The 17,794-nt window shown below is 36.5% G+C and overlaps 1 protein-coding gene across 2 annotated transcripts in view; it reads left to right on the top strand.

The window, feature by feature from the left end:
• Positions 1-17,794, top strand: part of LOC145988878 (uncharacterized) — a 165,798-nt gene that overhangs the window by 109,098 nt on the left and 38,906 nt on the right. For both annotated transcript variants that reach the window (XM_083124148.1, XM_083124149.1), the window contains 2 exons: positions 705-840; positions 7,138-7,295. In XM_083124148.1, coding sequence (XP_082980274.1) covers positions 705-840; positions 7,138-7,295 — 294 coding nt within the window. The remainder of the gene's footprint in view (positions 1-704; positions 841-7,137; positions 7,296-17,794) is intronic.

Here is a 17,794-nt window from a genome sequence, read left to right as displayed (position 1 = left end):
CGGTGAGTACATCGGCATCGGTAAATTTTCAGCTTCGTCACATCCCTACATTTACCCTAAGTTTAAAAGGGATAAGAGATGAGCTCTGTAAATATTACATATCAAAGAAACTCTGTAACACAGTGTAAATGGTAAAAATTTAGGACAGAACCAATTCTAGAACATACGTATTGGATACCATGGCAAGAACAATACAGTGAAATCTCAATTTTACGTTTTTCAGGCAACCAAGCTGTAAAAACTTAATATGCGGGAATTGTAAAATCGAGGAAAATTTTACAGCATTTTGCTATGTTGGGATCATCATGATTAAATGTATAATGCGGGAAAATGTAAAATCCAGTAAAGTAAAATTGGGGTTTCGCTGTATTCTACTACAGGGAAAATGAATGATTTGAAGTGCAAGAAGAGGGAAGAGACCTCACTTATTTCAGTGAAGTGGTACTTCCAATCTAGATACTGCTTGATATGCCAATCTAGATACTGCTTGGAATGGACATGTCATTGTTCATGACTGATAATGGATGCCCTGTCAGAAAAGAAAATGTGACTGTGAGAAAGAAGTATAATCAGTGTTGCAAAAGAACCCTCCCCTCTCAAAAATTCTGGGTGAATGCAAAGAAACTTTTCTACTGTTCCTTATAATATCTATCAAATGTTTGGTTCAGTTATTTGAAACATTGGCATTTGTTTTTCATCCACAGATTTTTAATGAAAGCAATGACAATACAAGCTATGTTCGGAAGTGTATCAAGGATATGTTCAAGGATGTCGCTTGCTTTCTAATGAGCCATCCTGGAAAGATGGCCTCAAGAAATCAGTTTGATGGAAAGTTAGCAGGTAAGGTCCAATTTGATTTGAATAGAAAAACTTCAAACAATTGGATGTGGTCCATTTAAAAACTGAGATGCAAACAACACCAGATATTTTGTGATGCTTCAAGATGATTTCGAGAATAAGACTCACCACACCAAGACTTACTGTCCAGTAGGTTCTTATTTCTCAAGACTGGGAAATTAGAGTGTGAGGTGTATAAAAATGCTGTGTAAATTAAACTACTATTGTATTAAAAATTGTGAAGACTCGAATTTGGACTCCAATTAAGAATTAACCAGTAGACCTACAAAAAAAATTAGTTATATCAAAATTCAGTTTATTCAATTCTGTGTTAAGTTATGGCAACCATTTTTTTGAGTGTGCCTTCAATTTTTTATCGTTAAATTAAAAATTAACCAGTAAACCTACATAAAAATGCATTACACCAAAATTTAGCTTTATCAATTCTGTGTTAACCTGTGGAAACCCAATTCTTTTTCAAGTATACCTTCAATTTTTTATCGTCGTGAGAACAAAAGAATGACAGTTTTTTTGGTGATTTCTAAATGACTGCTCTGTTTGAAATTAAAAGAAAACAACTTGTTTTTGGACAATTTAGAAAATCTGAAAATTGAGAATTGTATTCAGAATGTTTCTACCTACACTGTATGTAAAGTGCATCGTGATCAGACTACAATTTTTTTATTTATTGAATTTCGAAGAGACTGGTCATTTGGAAATAACAAAATGTTTGTTCACATGACGATAAAAAATTGAAGGCATACTAAATAAAAAATTGGTTATCATAGCGTAATGCAGAATTGAATAAGGTAAATTTTGGTGTAATGCATTTTTATGTAGGTCTACTGGTTGATTTTTAATTGAAGTCCAAACTTGAGTATATCCATAATTTTTAATTCGATAGTACTTTGTTATGAGATCTATTCAAACATGTTGAAGGTCAGGTTTGTCCGATTATTTATAAATGGGTTATAAAAATTTAATGTGTGAAAAACTTGTGACTACTATTTGAAGACTGGATTCAAGATTGCTGCGAGATTAAGGGAGAATTCACACCGAAGAAACACGTGACACGAAACACGTGTCGCTTGGAAGCCAACACTCAGTAATCAATGCAACCTTTCAAACCAAAGAGACACGGCAAGATGCACGTGTCGTGTGTCGCTTACGTGCCTCTCGGACTGTGCCGTTTTCTCAATACCATGCATCGCATTGCTTCAGTTTGTTGTTCGCGCATGCACAGTGAATGCTTCATTCCAACGAGCTGTATTTAGACTCTAGAAGAGAGCACAACCGGCATTATGTTTGAACCTCTAATTTGTTGATATAATAAAGTATTGATATGTACAATGTTTTAACAATGTTTTAAGATTTAAACACAATGTTCATTTCGCTTAATCAAGTTTTTTGATGCAGTTATCTATCGGCTCTAATTTGCCTTCAACATCGTGAAAAGAGGCCGTGTTTTGGCCATTTACCTGACTGCTTTTATTTGAAAAGGTCATCTTATGGAGGCACTTTAGTCCAAAATATATTAGTCAACATGGTAAAGTACTCTAGTGCATTGTTTTTCAACCGCCGGACCCTGACCCAATACCGTGCCTTCCAGTGGCGTGCGGTGACATTTAAACTAGGGTACGCAACATGGGCCAACCGAAATGGATTATGGGGGCCAGAACCCCCCCCCCTCCCTCCCTGGCCATCATGTTATTCAGAAAATAACTTCTTTCTACAATTTTATAATGGGAAATTTCTTATTCTTGTATCAATATCCAAATGTAACGAGGTAAAATATATGTATGATATTTTATATTCGCAAATATATTCTGATAGTAGCTACGTAGAGTCCAACAATTCAACTTCGATTATTTCCTTTATGCAGTGTGATGAATATTGAACGGGAAGGAAATGGCACAATCATTTTCCGTCCTTTCAAATTTCATGTGATAAATTGGATAAATCTCAGTATCTACTATTTCACAACACCTTTTGCAGAGGAAACCAACGAATAAGGCCAACAATAAAGTTTCACTGTTTTTCTACTCAGTCAATCACTCTGTAGAGATATTTTTTCTTCTTCTCAGAAATCAAAATGCCTAATATTCTGCTTACCATCCTTCACAACTCTTGCCTGAAACAATTCTTCCAACTCACGGACAGACCTTCCATTTCAGATTGTTTACACTTTTTTCGAAAATTCCGAAAATCTTCATATTCTTCTTCTTCTTTGAAAAGAATAGGAGAAGAGATCTTTTCCTTTCTCTCTCTCAACTCCTCTTTCCTCTCCGTCCTTCTCTTCTCCTTCTTCTTGACAGAGAAAGAGAGAGAGAGGTGTGGTAGGAGAAGGACGATCCTTTTCTCTCTCTCTCTCTCTCTCTCTCTCTCGTGAGAGAGGGAGAGAGATGGTAGCTATCCTCCCCTCTCTCTTTCTCTCTCTCTCAATGAGAGAGAAAGAAACAGGAGAGGGATGGGGATTTTAGAGAGAGAGACAGAGAGAGAAAATGAGAGACAAGAGAAAGAGGAGAGAAGAAAGAAGAAGGTTGCGGCCCGGGAGAAAGAAGTAAAGAGAAAAGATCTCTTTCTCTCTCTGAAGAGAGAGAAGAAAGAAAGAGAAACTCTCTCTCTCTCACTCTCTCCTCCCTAATATCCCTCTCTCTCTCTCTCTCTCTCTCTCTCTCTCTCTCTCTCTCTCTCTCTCTCTCTCTCTATCTCTCTCACTCACACACTCTCTCCTTCCTAATCTCTGTCTCTCTTTTCTCTCTCTCTCTCTCTCTCTCTCTCTTTCTCTCTCTCTCTCTCTCTCACACACACACACACTCTCTCTCTCTCTCTCTCTCTCTCTCTCTCTCTCTCTCTCTCTCTCTCTCTCTCTCTCTCTAACCAGAGAGAGATGCTCTAAGAGAGAAAGAAAAATATATCTCCCTCTCTCTCTTCCTCTTTCTTTCTTCTCTCTCTCTCTCTCTTTTCCCTTATCCAGAATGTCATCAATAACTCCCAGTCCCCCTATTTTATCACTTCACAGCACGGACAAACAACAGAGATCCTGTAATGTAAATAATATGAACGAAACACTCGCTGCAAATTTCACAAAACAGAAGAAAGCAAAAGTCAACCTCCCAAGGTACGTTGTGTCCTGTCCGCTATGCCCGAAAACCACGCGTTCTTGTGGACGAATGAATCGGAGTTGCCAGTCGACAAAGTATTTTGTAGAAGGGAGATAATTAAGGACAAGTAGAAAATACGTCAGCATACATCCCAGAACACTTCAAAACCTAAACTACCGTACATCAATTTGCAATGTCTTGCGGGAGGGAGGGGCTCATTCGAATCCCATTGTAAGCATTGTGTTTTATTATGTTTTTCTTTTATCATTCATTCATATCGTCGGATCAACAATCAACACCCATGCTATGGAACTCAAAGGAAATGTTGATCCCGAAAGGAGATAAACACATACTCTCATACTCTGAGAATTGTGCGAAACTTGCCTCCCTATACAAAAAAAAAAAACAAAAAAATGCTAGTGTAACTTTAACCTCACATAAATATTTTATATGTGATAGGTTACGTGTATATTAAATATGATCTTCCAACACTACATATTCTTGCCCTCCTCTCTGATTCCTGTATCACTTTTTATAATGTATTTTTATTGCAACCCAACAGTGATCTATCTACGCGTGGCTGCTAAATGCTAGTAAGCTAAGCATTCCAAAAAAAATATATGTTGACTACTGTCAACACTGCATATGCTGTCAAAATCTTGGGTACCCTCGATGCTTAGAACCTTGAAAGAAGTGAGAGAGAGGGTAAGCGTGGGCAGACCCAAACACGTGGTCAGGGCTGATATGAGCCAAGGGGGTTACCTTCCGAATTTCTAGGGTACCAAGCAGAAGAAACAGCGTCTTTCTGCGGAAATCAGCAGGAACGTGGATCGGGTGGGTGCCGAAGTCACAATCGGGATCATTCGGGGCTGCCTTCAGGAAGGCAGCAGCGTGTTCATTCGGAAATTGGAATTTCTTGCAGTGGAACTGCTTTCGGAGCGATAATTGAATTTTCATGTTCGGGGAAGATGAAAAAAATGTTTATTTTTTCTTACTGTGTTGTGGGTACGCAGTGCGTACCTTGTGTATCCCGAATGCACACCGCTGGTGCCTTCATATCAACTATACTGAGCACCGAAATGTTCTGCTGAAACTGGTTGACAACTATCATAATCCCAATATCATATTTGAGTTGTGAGTTTTCGTTTTTTAAGTCCATTTTATGCACAAATAGACTGATCAGAACAGAACTGGATCTGCCCGGTGCCTCCCCAGTTAACGAACCCGGGATCACTTAATTACAAGGAGACGACGTTACCACTTTGTCTTCCATATTTTTATATGTGTCAACAATCCTACACACGTAATCAAACTATTATTACTCTTATGATTATGCTAGAATTTATTTATCAATATTTAATTTCATAGGTACATGTTAATTCATGCATAAAATCTTAAATACTGTAAAGATTTACGAGGAAAATTCTTCGGCTAAGGGCATTGACTTAAAAAAAATACCGTGACATGGTTTCACGAAGGTTGAGAACCATTTCTCTAGTGTTTAGGTATTCACTTTATTCTGGCTGAAAAGTCTAGCGTATACAGTTTTAAGTCAGTGCATATTATTTCTCAGTTTCTCGTGCACAACATGCCTCTCCCAAGTTTCAATAACTTGCACAAATTTTACAATGCAATTTACATGTAACAATGTCTCTTGTTACGTTATTTTCGGGTGACTAATAAACTGATTAATGCAATTATATCGGTACCATCATGCAAACTGAGCAAAGAAACCAGTGTCGCTTGCCGCGTGCATCTTGTCTCTTGGGTGTGAAACACTTGTGTTGCATGTCACATGTTGTGTGTGGCGTGTTTCTTCAGTGTGAATTCTCCCTGAGACTTTCCCTTTTTTTTGACACAGAGAACAGTGCTCTTAAGAAAATATTCCAGAGTAGAAAAGTAGGTGCTCTAAAAGTGAGCATGTTTTGTATGAATAAAGTCCTCCCTCATACAGTTTCTGACCTAACAACTTATCATAGCATGGCAACTTTTTTATGACGTGACAACACATTCTCACTACTGAAGCACACTCATAGAGGGAGCAAGTTCTCAGCTTTTTATTCATTTGAAATGAAATATGTGCTATGAGAGAGAGTAGACGAGATGAGACTATGTAATCTCTAATTGAATGTAATTGTAGTCAATTTTGAGAAAGCTAAATGAGAAATGCTTTACATTATTGCACTAACCACTAAAAGAAATAAGAAGTTAATGCACTTTGTACTCTATCATATACCTTACTTCAAATGTAATGCATTACTTTCTTTATTTGCAATTTCATTACTGTAATATTTCCAATTTGTATTCTTCCATTGATAACATTCCCACCACTTCTACTAAGGTTGAAAATGCTAGTCATTCAACTATGTGGATATCTAGTTTCATATTTAGTGCAATGCTTACAAGTCTGAATGTGGGACCTGCATGACTGGAGTGTCTATATTCTTTGAACGTATATTTGAAGTATGGATTTACATCTGTGAACTTGAAATACAAAGTTGATCACTTGGTCATAATGCTGCAAGGGGAAAAAATCTGCAACCTGAAAGATTGAGTATGGCTGTTGCATTATTATACAAATTAAACTCTGTAGTGTAACATCCTTTTGAGGGCCTAGTGGCACTGGACGACATGTCAGCACACAGAATCCAATCACTACTGTTTTCTGGCTTTACAGACTAGAACCTGTTATTTTTTCAAGAAGCACCCCAATTGTCCTCATGATGCTGGGTCAACACCAAATTTTATTTAGCTCCCACTGGGAATCGAACCAGGTACCACTTCCAGCAAAGGGAAGAGCGCTGTTCATTTGGCTATGTGGGAGTCCACAGTTATTATATAATAACAATATGTTTTCACATGATAAAAATATTTGTATTTGTATTGAAGTAATTAACACTAAATGAAGTTAGATATAATGAAACAACAGTATTTTCTTTATCCTGTGTTAACCATGTGGAGGTTGCAAGAACTGTGTACTCTGCTACAAACACTTCATTCCTTGATGAATTCTATCTTGTGAACTGCACTTGTGATGTAATTGAAGCCCAGATTGTTCTAAATTTATACAAATTATAAAATAATGTTTCCTTTTATTTGTTGTGTTTGTTCATCACAAGATCTATTAAATTGTTTCACTTATAGTTTTAAAAGAGAATGAAGTTTCTACAATACTGCCATTTGTTTTCAACTTTAGATTTGGAAGAGGACTTTGTTGGTGATATTCAGAGCCTTGCAACATACCTCTTTGGACTAGAAGACACAAATTCTGCAAAACTAACATGCCAGAAATTGTTTCAACTCTATACTTCATTCAGTGGGAGAAAGATAGCCAACTTCAAGGATTTTATAACGGTATGTTAGTTACCATTACCACTTAATCTAAATATTTGCAGATTGTCTGTGTTAATGTAGGTATTTTATATTGAGCGCTAATGTAAAAAATAACCTCTTCTGACTGATATTTCTTTATTCGTTCAATGTGTCAGCATATACACACATCTCTTGTCAAGATCAAAAAATGAATTAAATTTATGATAATTTTGAGGTGCTCATGGTTGGTATAGTCTCTGGGACTGTTCAGATGCTGAAATGTTGTTCACTTTGTAAGACTCAAAGAATGTCATACAGTCTAACTTCTACCAGTAATACCAACAAATCCTACCTTCACATCCTATGGATCAGTCCTGAGCAATCCAGCATATCTAGGAGGGTTAGAGTAAGTATCCCCTAAACTGAGGGATGTCAGCTAAGGGAGTAAACCCCAAAAGAGCAGGGATTGAGCCCAATGTCAGCACCCTTGTCTCAAAAAAATAACCTTTCACTAAAAGAGCTTAATTACAGAATGCCAGGTGTAATAATGGAAGAAGACCTATGCACATGAAAACCAATTGAACAACAATTGTGTGTCCAAATTAAGGCATACATACAGTGTCCCATGCTTAGGCAGCTGCAAAGCTTGCACTCATCTGCCATGGGGCATTGGTTGGTTCAGACACAAATCGCTTCAGTCGAGATGTTCATCCGAACACATCCCAGCTAGCATCCTGATCAAGTTTAGCCCAGTTTAATTCATGCAGGCTTTTTTTTTTTTTTCGTTAAAACCCACCTCGCGAAAACTTAGTCAAAAGGTGTTTGTTTGTTTCTTAATCAGAAAATTTTGTAAATTTCTGCTTTGAATTAGGACTGATCCAATACAGATGCTGATGATTCTGTATCAGAAAGTATTGGTTGAATTTTAATCATTAATACCTGTTGATGCTCTTGTGGAGTCTGCATGCCTCAGAGTCCACAAAAATAATGTGCAGCATTTTCGAAATGGAGTTTATGATTAAATGATTATTTCGCTTGAAATTGTAAATATTTTAAAGTAAAAAAATAAAGTATAAGGGGTGTGTAGTTAGAGCCTCACACTTTCTTGATCATGCCTGAAGGTGGGGATGATGTGATCAGCACCATGCCCCTAGCTGCCTTTACCCCACTTTATATGACACTGGGTGAGCACTGGAGCCACTTAAACAGGTGGAAAATATTCCCGGTTCTCTCTCTCTCCCAGGAATCTTGCAGATGCCCTAATGACTGAGCTACCACGGCAAGTATTTCTGTAAATATTTTAGAGAAAAAACCTGGTAGTTTGGTTTATACCTGATACAGTATAGTCCTAATAGAAAATATATATTTTAAAATTTATAAATATCAACCTCTTTAGGTTGTTTCAATTTCAAAGTAATATCATCTGTATCAATGAGAATCAGTAAAAGTATCTGCATTTGGTTGAAATGTTTCTAAGTCACAGTGTGTTTTTCAGGTAATTTTTCCCATATCATAATGAAAGTGTATTGTTTGCAGATAAAAATCGGCCTTCAAAGTGTATAAGAATGAAATATACTTGTTGCCTTATTTAATACCCAGTAAGGCATGCATACTTGTCCAAAAGTTGCCTGACTGCCCTGAAATGTTTCAAAGTCCAGAAATTGTTAATGTGGCAAAATAAATCTTTTAACAGTACTTTGCAAAGAGCTGGGCAATGACACAAAAATTAATATTTCTCGGAATCTGCAGCAAAAATGTGATTGTGTCACCAGAAAGAGATTTACACAGTTCGAGACTTACATCCAGTGGCGATGTAGAGCAGTTAGTTAGGTGCAAGTACATCAGTTTTGATTTTATGACATTAGTTGAGTAAGAACTTTAGTAATGAAATAATTAAATAATTTTGTTTCAATATGTTTGTGGCATTAATTAAATGTGGAGTTTGATTAATATCTTTATGTGCTCAGCTGCTTTCAATTTTTTCTCCCTCTGACATTTCAAGATATGTGGTTAAACCATTGAAACCATCTTCTGCCACTGTCAAAATTAGTGTGTGTTTTATTTTCACAGTTTATTGAGTTGTTTTTTTTGTGCTGTTATTACGATAAAATGATGAAAAGAGAAGAAAATGAGATGCAGAGGGTGTGACTAAATATCGAGAAGACAATTCAGTCAATCTATCTCACTAATCAATTACTTTGATAAATGCTCTCGGTTAAATATGAAGTCTTGATTGGCACATCCAATATATATATAGCCCCAATCCCACCACTCACTCACTCACTGACATAAATGTTCTCCATGAAGGAAGCCCCGGAGGCGAAAAACGCCTGATTACGACCCCCCATGAAATCGTCCCAAAAGGCCGAGAAAATTCAAAAATCGCTCAATCGGCCCTTCCTTAAGGGTGAAAATGCCCTTTTCTCACGTCCTTAGCAACCGTTGCCACGGGCATTTCTTTTGCACACATTGTTTCCTCCAATTCTTAATTGTCGAGATACATTATATTTCTCACAGATCAATAGCACACAGATGAATCAACTCATGACTTTGAAATGGTGCCTGAAACAAGGGTGACATCTACATGATAAGGTGACATCTACATGATAAGGAGTTTCAGCCCAGATACAATTCCGTATATATTGTTATACTCAATGCGTAAATATCTACATCGTGCTTGTTTTAACTAAATGTTTAGGGTGTATAATGACATGCAATTCCTTAGAGCTTACCGTGCCTGTTGTTGTCCATGGAAACGGACGTTGCTAGGGAACTTAAAGAATGTTTATTTTCACCCCGACTCTACTGTAAGGGAATTATGCTAGACTCATCAAATTTCAAAATGCGAGCATCAGAATTTATTACAGAGGCAAGGTAGACAAAAGAGGGGAATGACGGAAAACAGTTATTATCCAATTACGTTCAAAAATGTGAAAATGACAAAAGAAGTAAATATAACATTTTCAATTTAGTGTCGCAATTTAATTCGTAAAAGCAAAAAATCCAACTAATTATCTTGAAACGGTTATTACTTACTCAGTTCATTATTAAGAAAATAGACAATAATAGTTTGAATATTTGTACCTTATTAGAGCCCATACACACATAAAGCTACATTCTAAACTTTTCAAACTTATACATATGTTCCCCATCATCCAATACAACATGCAGACATTTTCAAAGTCATATATGAAGAACCCCATCGATAACATGATTCCTCCCTCAACGTGGCCGAAGGTCACGCATGCGAGGGTACAAGACGTGGCCAAAGGCCACGTCGAAAGTACGCGAGTCATTTTATGTATATACCTGTCAGAATTCAAATGGATGTTATAGCTCAGTAGTAGGCTACAAATATATATTGAAAAGAAATACCAGCTTACATATGCTGAGGAATAGCGTTTATGTTCAAACAATTATAGGCATTTTTATGCAAATTATATTGATAAAAAACAAGGAAAAACAAAAGTTACAACAGCACCAAATTATGCATTTGTTAACAAGAACATTTATAACATATAAATGTTATTTATATGAAGAAAATATTTCTTTATTATCTCCTTGTGAGGTAGAGTAAGTCTTTTTCTTAATATTTTGGCATGCATCACTTCCACATCTGAGTATACTCAATGTGTCAATTTCTTCAACCAGGTTTACAAGATAGCTTCCATTCTTCAATTTTTAAAACTCCACATATGGTCAATTCACATCCAAAATGCAGAAGATATTTCTTTCACTTTAAGTCTTATTTCTCAAAACATTCATTTCAGGTAATGAATTATTCATCTACTAGCTTGATAATGCAGGTGCAAGCAGATAATAATTTCCTGCTTCCAATTTTTAAACTTGGCACTTTTCACATGTTCCAAATCTCACACAAGGTGTTGAATAGATTATAAATTATATGCACGCATAATTCAACATTATTTAATTGATCACAAAATTCCATTCAACAAACTATAATGAACTCCATTTATACAAGACAAAACACAATCTCCTTTTATCAACATCTTGACAACTTCAAAGGTGTTATAAACCATACAGACTATTTACGCAATAAGCGTCACACATACGACATTCCCCCGCGTCGATGATTTTTTGCATTAGCAAAATTTTGGTTTTATTTTTTTTACTTCTTTTAACCATAATCACTCAAATCCAATCTGTCAGGTGGTTTTCTTTGCCTCTGACTTCTCCGTAACATTCTTGACTCTGCTGCTTCACGTCTATCTAAATCTATGTTACCTCTTGCAGCTTCTTCCACCACTTCATGATTGTCTCCTCTCTCATAATCCTTAAACGTATCATTCTCATCTAAATATCTTCCTTCGTGGACTTCTGAAGATGCGTCATTATTCTTATCGCCTGTTTCATCACTACAATTATGATTTCCTCTATCACTTTCTCTCACATTCCTCCATTTTATCTGGTTTCCATGTACTAACTTAACATCTTTTCCAACTTTAATATACCAAGTATATGTCCCTGCTCTCCGGACAACTTCACCTTGAACATAGGATGCACCACTGGAATCTCGGTTGGCAAGTTTCACCCAAACTTCGACACCTCCTCTGGTATCCTCGCGTTTGTTTTTATCAGAAATATCCTGCAACCGGTCTACATCATCTTTCGGTCTCGGCTCAAATGCATACATCATTTCAGCAGATTTCAAATTAACGGTGTTTGGAGCCATTCGGATACTACAGCCCCTGGCCAAATTATTAGATGCACCTCCAAGTTTTAGGCAAAATTTTAAGGATATGTTGTTATCTCGTCTAATTTTTTTGTTATTCTCTATTTTTTGTTTTTTATTTTATTATATGAAATATTACATTGATTGCATGTGAACCTTAACAAGAAACAGCAATTACTTGATACATTAATAATTACAAATATAATGTCTTACTGTGTTTCTTAAATATTAGCTATACAATACAATGACTGGCAGTCAATTTTAATATTTGGTTGAGCTGCCTTTGGCCTTTATCAGTGCTTGGATTCGTCTTGGCATACTATCAACGCATGTTTGCACTGTCTCTTTCATATGAGGATGGTGATTCTCCACTTGAATTATTTTTTCAATTAGGCCAATTCTCGTCATAATTGTTTGCTTTGGCACTTCTTTTTTCACTAGGTACCAAACATTTTCAATTGGGTTCATATATGGAGAGTTTCCTAGCCAGGGCAAGAGAGGGACATTTTCACTCTGTAGAAACTGTTTTATTGATTTTGCAGTATGGCATGAGGCTCATCCAGCATGAATACGAACGGTTCTCCATTTGGGAACTATTCTCTACTTGAGGTAGCAACTTTCTTCTAAGCACTTCCCTATACTGTTCTTGCCTCATTGTTCCTTGAACCAAATACAGATGTCCTTTACCTTTGCCACTAACGACTGACCAAATCATAACTTTTATCGGATGTTTGACAGTCAGCACAACACAATCAGGATTGTATATTTCACCTGGACGTCTTCTCACAAACTGAAATTTATTCCCCAAGATTTCAAACGTGCACTCGTCACTAAAGCAAACACATCTCCAAAAGTTCAAATCTTTTTCTTTGTGAGTTTTTGCCCAACGAAAACGTTTATGAATCATAGCAGGGGTTAATTTTGGCTTCTTAGCAGGTCTGAGTGCCTTCAGGTTCATATCAGAGAGCCTACGCCTTACTGTTCTTTCAGATGCACAAACACCACTATATTCAAGTTTATCTTTAAGTTCCTTTGTACTCTCAAATCTATTCGTGAGGCAAATGTTCTTCAAACAGCATAAGGATCTTGGAGCAAAAATTATTTTACGCACACATCTGTCCTTCCTTTGTGGCTCACACTGTCCACCATGTTCAATTTACTTCTTTATTCGCCTCACAGATGCTTCAGACACATCAGATCTTCGAGAAATCTCTCGATTGGAGAACATTTTAGTCTTTATTAGTGTCTTAATTTCAGCAATCTTTCTCGGTGACAAGTTACTTTTTTTTTACCCATGACTCCCTAATGTTAATAATTAAATTTAAAAAATATACTGACAGTGTACAAAAACAATATCACTGCAAAATTTAGCACAAATACGATTCACTATTCGCAAGACGCCCTCCTCTCAACTCAGCTTGAATTGAACTGCGGCATGTTTGTTCAATAACAATGATATTTGGTGTTGGCGGTATTGTTTGTAACAACAGTACCTCCCCTTTTTTCATATTGTTCATTACGATAATCAAAGTTCAGCCACAAAGAACCCTATTGCAACATTTTTAATGGGAAAAGTAAGCGAACTGTTAAAAGTGTCCACTGTTTCGAATTACATTACTTTGTATTATTATTACTATTACTATTGTTGTTATCAATGTTTTGCAAGATAGTGCTTTGTACATATTACTCGTATTTGCCAGGGTTCAAATAATGTTCAGGAAACTTTTCAGATAACCAATCGTCAATTTTGTATAATTTTCTCCTTCAAAACTCTTATTTTCAAAAAAAAGATGTGGTGCGTCTAATAATATGGCCAGGGGCTGTATGTAGCACATCTAGCAAAGCATTATTTAAATCAAAATGCTTGTCATCTCTTCTAGTTTCGTACAATTTACATCTCAGAACACTTTTTATAATTTGTACGTCTCTCTCAGCTTGTCCATTACTAGCCGGATGATAAGCTGGTGAATGCATCAAAGCAATCCCTTGATCTACACAATATTCCTTGAATTCTGCAGATTGGAAAAGAGGACCATTATCCGTAACTAAGGTGTATGGCTGATTATACCTTGAACTTAGTCTCAACATAAATCCTTTTACATCCCTGAATGATGTAGAAGAACTTCACATTCTGGCCATTTAGTAAATGCGTCAACAACGAGAAGCAACACTTTTCCTTGAAAATAGAAGAAATCCATGTGTGCTCTCTCCCACGGCTTAGTTACTTCCTTCCAATCATTGTATTCTTTCTTTTTGGTGTCAGGTTTTACAGCATTACAAACGTTGCACGATTTTACGTGATCTTCAACGCATTTGTCTATACCAGGCCACCAATATCTTTTACGCAATAGTAACTTCATCTTAACTATGCCATCGTGATTCTCATGAGCTTTCTCCAAAACTTGTTGCCTCATTGAATTAGGTACAATAACTAGAACTCCAGAGCAATATATCTTCTTCACATTGTAGTTCATTTCTTCTTCTTCTTCTCAGCACTTCGAATTCACTTGCATCTATATTTGGATCCTTAATCTTAGATTCTGGCCAACCTTCCATAACGTACCTTTTGACCTGTTTCAACATCACATCTTGTTCTTGCAAAGTTCGGAAGACATCTTTCAGATGATCCGTGAACTTGATTGCATTTACAAACTGAATCCCATCGATATCAACTGTTTCCCCTTGCAATGGCAACCTCGACAACAGATCCGCTACTTCAACATTCTTCTTGTACACAATTTCATATTCATAATTAGCCAAGAACAAACACCAACATTGAATCCTGGATGAAGCCATAATGGGTATAGCCTTTCCATATTGAAGTAGTTGTTTGTCGGGTAGTGAATCAGTCCATATTTGAAATTGCTTTCCATAAATATATTTTCTAAATCTCTTCACGGCAAATATAATTGAAAGAGCTTCCTTTTCATGATGAGGATAAGCCATTTCATGTTGCGAAAGAGTAGTAGATGCACATTCTATTGTTTTCAATTCACCATTAATTCTATGGCACATCTGAGCTCCTAGTCCATAGCTCGAAGCGTCACATATGATTACTGTATCCTTGCTAGGATCAAACAGAGTTAAAGTTTTGGATGACTGCAGTGCTTCTTTGGCCTTTTTGTACTGACTTTTACAGTCATCACTCCAATTCCAATGCACATTCTTCTTTAATAAATTGTACAAAGCTGGAATCAGTATAGTCATATTTGGAATGCACCTTCGAAAAAAAATTAATGCCTCCCAAAAACAACTTCAATTTCTTCATGTCATGCGGACGTGGACAATTAAGCAATGTTTCAATCTTGCACTGGCATGGTTTAATTCCTCCCGCAGAAAGTTCATATCCTAAATATTGAATGGACGATTTAAAGAACTTGCACTTTTCCAAATTAACCTTCACGTTATATTGAGCTAACCTGCCCATGACTGAAATACATCTGCTAACCGTTTCTTTCAATCCAGATCCACAAATTAGAATATCGTCTTGATATGGAATTACATAATGCAGACCTTGCAATATCTGTTCAATTACTCTCTGAAATATTTGAGACAAAATTTTAACTCCAAACGGTAATCTTGTGTGTTGTAATAATCCCCATGGCGTGTTCATTACAAGCAACCTTTTTGTTTTTTCACTCAAAGCTATTTGCCAATAACCTTTTTGTAAATCCAAACTAACAAATACTGTATTTCCTCTAACTTTCTGGAAAATATCCTCTAACAGTGGTAGTGGATAAGAAGCATTTTCTACATATTTGTTCAATGTACTTTTTAGATCGCAACAAATGCGTAAATCTCCATTTTTCTTTTTAATGACAACCATTGGACTGGCCCATTCACTAGTATTGACTTTTTCATAAATGCCATTTTCTACCAATTTATCCAATTCTGATTTTACTTTATCTTTAATTCCATAAGGCACATTGTAAAATCTCTTCAAAATTGGAGTTGCGTCTGGTTTTAATGGAATATCAGCTCTAAAATCCTTTATAGGTAAGCTTAAATCGCCATCAAATGTAGAATGAAATTCTTCCTTTAGAATATCGACGATCCCTTGTACATTATTAGTTTTTATACAATTGTCACATTTATTTAATATATGCTTGACATTACGAACATCAGAGTTCATTGCATTATTTCCTGTGACATTGTGTGCAATAATATCAGACTGCGGAGAACAAGTTCCCCTTGCACAAATTTCAGTCAACTCACAATGTAACTTGGGGATCATAATTTGAATCCAACTTCTTCCTAAAGTGGATATTCTAACTGACAGTTAATTATGTACAAATCTAGATGATAGAACTGATTTCTCCATGCAACATTCACATTATGTGGCCGCGGTGGCTCAGTCGGTAACGCATCTGACTACCATGCTAAAGGTCCCGGGTTCGATCCCCGGCCGGTTCAAATCCGGGAACTTTTCTAATGATGGAAGCGGCCCCGGTGCCCACCCAGCGTCGAATAACATGGGTACCTGGGGGAAACCCTGGGGGGTAAAGGCGGTCAGGGGCGTGATGCTGATCACATCACCCCACTCACGACCGGATCAAGAAAGTGTGGGGCGTTACCCCCACACCCCTTATACGCCTTCATGGCGTGGTGCTATGCACAGGGGAACACTTTTTTACATTCACATTAACTTTTCCCAGTAAAGGTATCACATTATTACCAGCACCTTTCAATGTACAGTTAGGTTCAGACATTTGTACATTTTGCAGAAACGTTTCATAAAAATCTTTACTAGCTACAGATGCATAGGATCCAGTGTCAATCTCAAACTTTGCTTCATGTCCATGTACATTAATTACTATTAAATATGTGCGCTGGTTAATGTTGGAATCTAGTTCCCTTGTACACACTTTTATATCATTTTCCAAATCGTTGATCACATGTTGTGATGATTGAAGTTTGGATGCCTGATCCACTATTCTTCTTTATCAACTTTACTATTAACGTTGATTTGTGCATCATTAGAATGCGTAAAAATAGTGGCAATAAATAAATCTTGACTGGCAGCTGTGTTTGTTGGGTTAGCTTCAAATTTAGGTGAGGATTCTAACTCAGTTGAATGAGCAACAAATTTGTTATTGAGTTCATAATTTGTGGATTTTCTTCATTCAATGTTAATCCTTTTATAACATTTCAAATAATTATGGTCTTGCTTCCCACAGAACGAACAGTAACTTGCTCCATAATGCCCTTACACTTTGGACTTTGATTTATATGATTTTGAATTATTACATTGACCATGAAGATTACTTGGCTGATTGCTAAATTTGGAATCATTCTCAGTTTTACGTGAAACCTTATTCGCTTCATGAAATCTTCTGTCATTGCCCTTGCACTTAATATTCATTGTGCCTTGTACGTTCACTTCGCGATAATAATCCTTCATATCACTCTTGAGTTTTTCCATTTGTCTAGCTAACTCAAAAGCTTTCTGGAATTCCATGATGTTTTCTGCTATTATTTTCTTCCTAATAACGTCAGACCTTAAACCGCTCACAAACGTGTCAAACAATGCAATAGGTAAAAACTCACCATATCCACATGCTTCACCTATCTTTCGGAGCCTTCTTGTAAAATCTTCAACCTTCTCCACCTCCAATTGCCTACATTTTCTTAACTTTAGGCGTTGCACTATAAAATTACTACTTGGATTGTAATAAGAAATGAGCCTATCAGAAATTTCCTTGAACGATATATTCTCTGGTAGTATTGGAGAGAATAACTCGCGTAACACTTCATAAGGTTTGGAGCCAATTACAGATATGAATCGAGGAACTTTGCTTTCCTCAGTTATGTTGAACACTTGACAATAATTATCATATCTTTCCAAATA

Source organism: Lepisma saccharinum, chromosome 6 (assembly GCF_977018435.1).
Source record: "Lepisma saccharinum chromosome 6, izLepSacc3.1, whole genome shotgun sequence".
Taxonomy (NCBI): domain Eukaryota; kingdom Metazoa; phylum Arthropoda; class Insecta; order Zygentoma; family Lepismatidae; genus Lepisma; species Lepisma saccharinum.
The sequence above is the reverse complement of the archived record's forward strand: the minus strand, read 5'-3'. Positions and strand labels throughout refer to the sequence as shown.